The 8489-nt window shown below is 37.1% G+C and overlaps 1 protein-coding gene across 3 annotated transcripts in view; it reads left to right on the plus strand.

Annotated features, from left to right (window-relative positions):
• GK (glycerol kinase) overlaps positions 1-8489 on the plus strand; it is an 88017-nt gene that overhangs the window by 48338 nt on the left and 31190 nt on the right. For 2 of the 3 annotated variants that reach the window (XM_011959819.1, XM_011959820.1), the window contains exons 6-10: positions 1605-1742; positions 3446-3555; positions 4250-4316; positions 7702-7737; positions 8132-8199. In XM_011959819.1, the coding sequence (XP_011815209.1) occupies positions 1605-1742; positions 3446-3555; positions 4250-4316; positions 7702-7737; positions 8132-8199 (419 nt within the window). Of the gene's footprint in view, positions 1-1604; positions 1743-3445; positions 3556-4249; positions 4317-5343; positions 5362-7701; positions 7738-8131; positions 8200-8489 lie in introns of all 3 variants that reach the window. The other variant, XM_011959818.1, reaches the window with a different exon arrangement.

Here is an 8489-nt window from a genome sequence, read left to right on the forward strand (position 1 = left end):
AGAGTCTCACTCTGTCATCCAGGCTGGAGTGTAGTGGCACAATCTCTGGTCACTGCAACCTCCACCTCCCGGGTTCAAATGATTCTCCTGCCTAAGCCTCTGCCGTAGCTGAGATTACAGGCATGCACCACCAAGCCTGGCTAATTTTTTTTTCTATTTTTTAGTGGAGACGGGGTTTCACTGTCTTGGCCAGGCTGGCCTTGAACTCCTGACCTCAGGTGATCTGCCCGCCTCAGCCTCCCAAAGTGCTGGGATTACAGACGTGAGCCACTGTGCCTGGTCTCTTTTCATTATTTTTGTACATTGATTATTATTATTTTTTAAAAGAAAGCTAGAAAACCTTGAGTTAAGATTTTTAATTTACAGGTTGCATTAAAGTATTAAATATTTTGGTTTGAGTTTTCTAACAAAACCATACTTGTATGAGATCGGAGGGAAAAAGTTATCACTCTCTGTAGTTAAGTGATAAATGAGAATAGGGATGGGGAGGGGAAACATAGTTGCATTATTTTTGTGTATGTATTTTCTTAACTAGTTAACTTTAATCAGCCTTTATATATGCATTTAGTGTTTAATATACTAACCACAAATGAGTTGGGTTTGACCCGTTCTCAAGGAAGATTCGTAAGCACATGTGTGTTTCATTTTTACCCATTAACCTTTTTTCGGTTCATATTACCTCTGTTTAATATATTTGCTAAATTTAGGCAACTGCTGTTTTATATAGAGTAATTCTGTGTTGTTTTATTTATTTTTTATTTATTTTTTTTGAGACAGAATCTCGCTCTGTCATCCAGGCTCGAGTGCAGTGGCATGATCTTGGCTCACTGCAATCTCTGCCTCCCAGGTTCAATCGATTGTCTTGTCTCACCTTCCCAAGTAGCTGAGATTACAGGTGTGCACTACCATGCCCAGCTAATTTTTATATTTTTAGTAGAAACGGGGTTTCACTATGTTGGCCAGGTTGGTTTTGAACTCCTGACCTCAAGTGATCCACCCCCCCCCCAGCCTCCCAAAGTGTTGGGATTACAGGCATGAACCACCACACCTGGCCCTGTGTTGCTTTGATTTGGCATGTCTTTGAGCTCTACTTTAGTGTCTACTAATTTCAAGTTATGTTATTTGAACATGTGTGTGTATATATGTAAAATATATTATTAAGTCTTATTGTTTTAAAAGTTTTCTGGTTATGATCATTAGTTTATGATTTGGTATACTCTCTGATTTTTAATAGTTTAAATACCATTTTATGGAATATAAAATAAACAGCATAGTTTTGGGCTAGGTTATATATACAATACTAATTTATTGCAAAAATCATCATCTACATTGTCACTATCTAATTACAGGATGTTGTGTCATTTAATTTTTTCTTTACCTTGCTACATGGATGCCCTTTGAACTGTAAACATGTCACCCTAATCTTTGTTCATGAACATGCTTTCCTGTGCCATGAGACAGGAAAAGTATTTTTATTCATAATACTATGGGATTGCCTTTAGGGTCTTTGAATATTTTGTGATTTGTTGAGTTCTTTGGTTTGGTGGTTTTGTTTTAGACCGTTACACATTTCATTTGCTAACTGAACTTCACAACTGTTTTAGTCCAAGACAGGCCTTCCACTTAGCACTTACTTCAGTGCAGTGAAACTTCGTTGGCTCCTTGACAATGTGAGAAAAGTTCAAAAGGCCGTTGAAGAAAAACGAGCTCTTTTTGGGACTATTGATTCATGGCTTATTTGGGTATGTTTAAATATAATGGATATATGGAGAATTTTTTCAGAAATTTTTCTAGACTGCCTTGCCTATTTTTTTCTACTAGCAGGTCAGACTTTTTAATTAGCTGCATTATGAAGAAAAACCACTCAAGAAGCAGCAGGAGAACATTTCAGCTTCCATTCGAGAAGGATTTTTGCCTACTTCCTCTTTATTTTTTCTTGTTTTATTTCAGTGAAAATGAAGGATAATTACCAAAACTGTATCTCATATCTATTATCTTTAGGATGAGTAATTTAGGTACCCTTTCTCTATTGTTTGTTATATACTCCTTTCCCACTAGCCATGTCTTAGACAAAATAACTCTTTAGCAGGATAAAATACTTAGAGTACTTTTATGTTTTGCTTTCAACATTACACAACTGTCTCTTGTATAATCAAGCCATAATATGAAACTAAATCATATGAAACTAAGTCAAACTGAATTTCTATTTAGAATCTCTTTGCCTAAACTGAACATGCAGCAATCATCAACCTATGGCCAATCTTGTTTCTACTATACTCACATATTCTTTCTCCCCACAGATAATTTTAAAACAAATGCCAGACATTTCATTTTATTTGTAAATATTTCAGTATGTAATGATCTTTTTCAACATTCAAGGAACGTCAAGGAAATATTGTCCCCACTCTCACTTGCCAGATCCACAGAGCAGGTCTTTCAGAACCCGTATCAGAAAGAGGCACATTCTTCACCTCTCCATGTGCTTGGTCAGGGCAGAATGTGCTTTGTGTTCATGGCCAGCCATTTTCACGTGTGTCAGTCACAGTCGAATGAGTACCTTTGACAATTGCATCGAACCAGAGTAAGGCAAGATGTGGAAACTGTGAGCTGCAGGAGACTCAAGGGAGCACATTTTGGCTATATCCCACTGGATGCTGTTTATCGACCTTTGTTCCTTTCCTACCTCTTATTGCTTCCATGTAAAGGAAGGCAGCAGTGCCTCCAGTTCAGGCATGTGGGTATACCTGAGAAAGAAAGTTTAAAACTCTCCTTTCAAGATATATGCTTAGGTGAGTGTAGACAGCATAATGCGAATTGTTTAAACAACAACACCACCAACAACAACAAAAAAACGAAAGAGAGAACAACACAGAATTCTCTAATAATCCTTATGAGGCAGATATTTCAATTTATTTCATCTTGCCAAATTTAATAAGACTCTGAGTTTTCTAAACATAATAGGATGAAAACAAAACTGATTTTTTATTTATCCATCAAGTAACTGGAATGTGCTGATAAGCTGGCCACTAGCCACATTTGGCTATTGAGCGCTTGAAACATGATCAAATTGAGGTTTGCTGTAAGCATGAAATATACACCAGATTTCAGAGACTTAGTACAGAAAAAAGAAGGTAAAATGTCTCAATATTTACACTGATTATATGTTGAAATGATATTTTGGATATATTGGGTTAAATAAAATATACAGTATTAAGATTAATTCTACCTGTTTCTTGTATACTTTCAACATAGCTACTAGAAAATCTAAAATTACATATGTGGCTCACATTTTATTTCTATTGGACACCATTGTAAACTAGAAAACTAGATAAATGTAATGTTCCGTTGTTTTACTTTATATGCTCTGCTGATTATGACCCTTAACAATATGTAAATTAAATTGCAAATAAGTACAAATTTAACCTGTCTTTTTTATTCTGTCTAGAGTTTGACAGGAGGAGTCAATGGAGGTGTCCACTGTACAGATGTAACAAATGCAAGTAGGACTATGCTTTTCAACATTCATTCTTTGGAATGGGATAAACAGCTCTGCGAGTGAGTTCTGCTTTGTTCTAAATAAAGTTTTCCCAATACACTACCTATTTATAACCGAAATCTTACTATTTTCAGATGTCAGTGGAGCACCAAAATTTAACTGTTGATATTTCAACTACAATATGCAAATCTATGTTGTGTTTTTTTTTTTTTTTTTTTGAGGCGGAGTCTCGCTCTGTCGCCCAGGCTGGAGTGCAGTGGCCGGATCTCAGCTCACTGCAAGCTCCGCCTCCTGGGTTTACGCCATTCTCCTGCTTCAGCCTCCCGAGTAGCTGGGACTACAGGCGCCCGCCACCTCGCCCGGCTAGTTTTTGTATTTTTAGTAGAGACGGGGTTTCACCGTGTTAGCCAGGATGGTCTTGATCTCCTGACCTCGTGATCCGCCCGTCTCGGCCTCCCAAAGTGCTGGGATTACAGGCTTGAGCCACCGCGCCCGGCCTGGGTTCCTTTATAAAAGTACTTTGGTTTCTGTGTGCTTTCTAATTTTTATTGATTGACTTGCATAAAGTTAGAATGTTAAATATCTAAGAATACAACTATGTTCTGTTGGCTTATGTATTTATTACTGTCTAACTCCATGCTCAAAAGCATCCATTTCTAATTGTTATTTATACTTTCTGCATTTAAATGCATATACATGTTTCTGTATGTCTATTTAAAGCAGTGTTAAATGCCCAATCTTATTGTTTTTCAGATTTTTTGGAATTCCAATGGAAATTCTTCCAAATGTCCGGAGTTCTTCTGAGATCTATGGCCTAATGGTAAAAAAACAAAACAAAACAAAACAACAACAACAACAAAGAAGTAAAAACCTAATAATTAAAGTTTTTTTATTAGAAAACACCTTTACTATTCGTAATTCAAAGGTCAACTGTGTTATATTTTGTAACTTAAAAACTTTAAAGCCCTTCTTATCAATGGATTTACATTTATAAACTTTAATTGGTTTTTCTTTGAGTATTATTATTTTAAAAGAATTAATGGGATACTCTAACTTTAGATGTTGGCATGAGCCAATTTCTTCTTTGAATCCAAATAACTGTTTAGTAGTTGTGGTGTCTGCTTTTAATTTAGCGGAGAGACTCTGCATATTTAGTAGTGTTCCTTTTCCCGTTGTATCTTTTTTTAATGGCCAAACTATGTTATATATTAGAATCTTTGTCTGCCTGAGCAAAATTTAGCAAAGAAACTGAAAGCAAAGAGTCTGTTTCTGATTTGGGATTGCTAATTAAACTAGTTTCTGTAATGGACATTTTTTTTTGATTTAATTGAAATTCAGTAAAGACATAGCTTCAGCAGAAAGTGTGCATTAAGAGTCTGTGGTTAAACATCAGGAATGGAAACCTCTAGGAGGATTTGCGCTGGTGTTTGAGCACAAAAATCTGGAATTTATGATAATACTCAGGAATAAGTACGACAAATTACAAAAAGTATTGCTTAGACATTTGGTGAAAGATAAGAGAAACTTCACTTACAAAGTTAATATAGATGAACACTAAGTGCTCTGGGTAAAGCTTGAGCAAGAATTTTTAACTGTTTCATTTACAATAAAGCTTTTTAAGGCAACATAGAATTTCTTAAGGGAGCATAGTCACTGCTTATCTACAGTAAAAGGGCTTTGATCATTTCATAGCTGTCTGCAAACTGACTTGGGTCAAGGAAAAAGAAATGATGCTTGAGAAATAGTTTCAGAGGATGGTTAGAAAAAAAACGTTGAACTGGCCTAGTTTTCTCTTGCATTTAAAATATTATGCTTCTATCCTTCTTTTTCCCCCTTGCTGACTGTAGAAAATCTCTCATAGCCTGGTGAGTAGGTTGCCCACCAATTATGTACCCATTCATTTGGAAAAGATACAGTGCACTTCCATTTATTTTTAGACAAGCAGAAGTCCATTTACTAAACATATATATCTAGAATTTCCATGACCTTCCAAATTATTATAAGCTCTAGTCAGATTTTAATTTTAAAAAACCTTAATCCTGTTTGTTTTTAAAGAGTAATGTTCTAAAATAAAAGACTAAGGTGAGTTTCCTGGAATGAGAGATTCTGATATTCTCATAAAGTACAACTGTGATGTACTTTGGGCTTTACCATAATAGGGCAATTAGATATAGTTTGAAGTGTCTATTTTAAATGATATATTGACCACCTTTCCAGATCAGTTAGTTGGAAATGCACTGTTACTTTTTCTGCATGCTTCATCAAGGATGCTCCAGGAGGAGCATCAGAGGTCCCTCCCTATGAAGAAAAAAGAGCACTTTACATGCCTGAACACACATAGTAGATCCTGTTGATAGTTTGTTAATTTTGAAAGTATAAGCAAAGTACAAAGCAAAGCAAAACAAGAAAGTATAAGCTAAGACTTCTTGTAATATTTAAATATATCAAGATATATAGCCTCTAGGTTTCCTATAGATTCACTTTAAGCCTTTTATGAAATTTACCCTTTACTTAATATCCAGGTTCAGATTTTCAAAGAATATATACAGTAAATAAAAATAGGTTTTGAATTAACTGGAAAATATGAAAGAAATAAAATGATACCAGCTATCTAGAGGACGTTTTCTTTTCTTTTTTTTTTTTCTGAGACGGAGTCTCGCTCTGTCGCCCAGGCTGGAGTGCAGTGGCCGGATCTCAGCTCACTGCAACCTCCGCCTCCCAGGTTTATGCCATTCTCCTGCCTCAGCCTCCCAAGTAGCTGGGACTACAGGCGCCCGCCACCTAGCCTGGCTAGTTTTTTGTATTTTTTAGTAGAGACGGGGTTTCACCGGGTTAGCCAGGATGGTCTCGATCTCCTGACCTCGTGATCCACCCGTCTTGGCCTCGCAAAGTGCTGGGATTACAGGCTTGAGCCACCGCGCCCGGCCTAGAGGACTTTTTCTGTTTTGTAAAGGGTTTCTACATATATCCTATTATTTCTTCCTTATCATAGCTATGTGAGGTGGATTCTATTCTTGCCCTCACTTTAATAGACGGGATATCTAAAGCTCCCAGAGCCTGGGAGATTTGCTCACACATGGCAGACCAAGGAGTCAGGTCCAAAGCTTTAGTTTGGTGCTCATCCTAGTACATCACTCCTACTTCAGGGATTATATATATATATATATATATTTTGAGATGGAGGCTCACTCTGTCGCCCAGACTGGAGTGCAATGGTACAATCTTGGCTCACTGCAACCTCTGCCTCCTGGGTTCAAGTGATTCTCCCACCTCAGCCTCTTGAGTAGCTGGGATTACAGGCACCTGCCATTATGCATGGCTGATTTTGGTATTTTTGTGGAGATGGGGTTTTACCATGTTGGCCAGGCTGGTCTTGAACTCCTGACCTCAGATGATCCTCCCACCTGGGCCTCCCAAAGTGCTGGGATTACAGGCATGAGGCACAGTGCCCGGCCAGGGATCCTATTTCTTAGTTCTCCTAATTCCTTAATATCATTAAATATTGCCTTAAGTTAGTGTATCTTTTTTTAAAATTAAGGTTGTAAAGTCTACAATCAGCCACTTAAATCTCATTTTTCTTCCTAGAATGCTGGCCATCATGATCAAAATAAAAACCAGTATTTGTGACATAAATTAACTGTTGCTTATCTAAATTTGAAGAAAGATGTTTGCTATGAACAAATAATATCCAATACCTGAACACTCTTGTGTTTAGAGCAGCTTAAGCAGAAAGAAAAGTTGCTAAAATATGGCCTTGCAAAATAAATATGTTTCATACTGGTTTGATAGCTATTGCAAGAATATATTAGTCATTTCTTAATAATGGCAATAATAGCAAAGCACTAATGAACTTGAGCAACCATGTAGCCCAATCTCCATTTTGTAGAGAAATAATGTGATGTATTGAGAGGTCTCAGCAGCCTGCTAGTGGATTAATACTAACTAACTAACCAAGAGTAGAGTCCTCATTTACTGGCTCCCCGTCTAACGTTTTATGTTCATTCTCCAGTGCCACATCTCTTCCTGTCATTCTAGGAATACTTGTAGTATCTGTCTCTGTATCATTCATTTAGTTGAAATGCTTTCTTTGTCTTGTCTGCCCACATCCTTTGGCACATTGCTACTTGTGTTCACTCTTGTTGCAGTTATGTTAGTAGAGCCAAAATTTTGTGACTATTCATAATCCTTTTTTTAAATTTTATTAGAAAGCTGGGGCCTTGGAAGGTGTGCCAATATCTGGGGTAAGTTTCATCACCAAGTATCTTCCCATCCCTACCCTTTTCCGTGTCAAGGCTTTCCTCCTCTTAGTTCATCAGTCTGCACCTTTTTAAACTAGGGAAAACAAGTGAAAGTCACAAAATTGGCTAATTCTTGTTCTTATGTGACATACTGTAGGCCACTGAGAATCTTTTGAATAAATTAATTTTAACTCTCCCTTCCCATACCTATTCTCTTATATATTAACAAATGGTATTACCAAATGGGGAAAATGGCCAAATGGAGAAAATGCAAAGATATGTAGACAGTTCATTCTTTGATAAATAAAAAATGAAAAATAAATCCTATGGCTCTTCTAAAAAGGAAATTAATACTATTGTATTAGTCAGTGTTCTTTATTGTCATTTGTACTTTCAGTGTTTAGGGGACCAGTCTGCTGCATTGGTGGGACAAATGTGCTTCCAGATTGGACAAGCCAAAAATACGTGAGTTTAAGAAACAGACTTAAAAACCAGTGCTGTTTTGTTTTTTCTACTTGGTGCTTTGAATAAGGAATACAGATCTTATAAAGACCTTAATTTGTAGGCTGGGCACGGTGGCTCACACCTGTAATCCCAACACTTTGGGTGGCCAAGGCAGGTGGATCACCTGATGTCGGGAGTTCAAGACCAGCCTGACAAACATGGAGAAACCCCGTCTCTACTAAAAGTACAAAATTAGCCGGGCATGGTGGCACATGCCTGTAATCCCAGCTACTCAGGAGGCTGAGGCAGGA

The sequence above is a fragment of the Colobus angolensis genome, unplaced genomic scaffold, assembly GCF_000951035.1.
Source record: "Colobus angolensis palliatus isolate OR3802 unplaced genomic scaffold, Cang.pa_1.0 Scaffold50, whole genome shotgun sequence".
Taxonomy (NCBI): Eukaryota; Metazoa; Chordata; class Mammalia; order Primates; family Cercopithecidae; genus Colobus; species Colobus angolensis.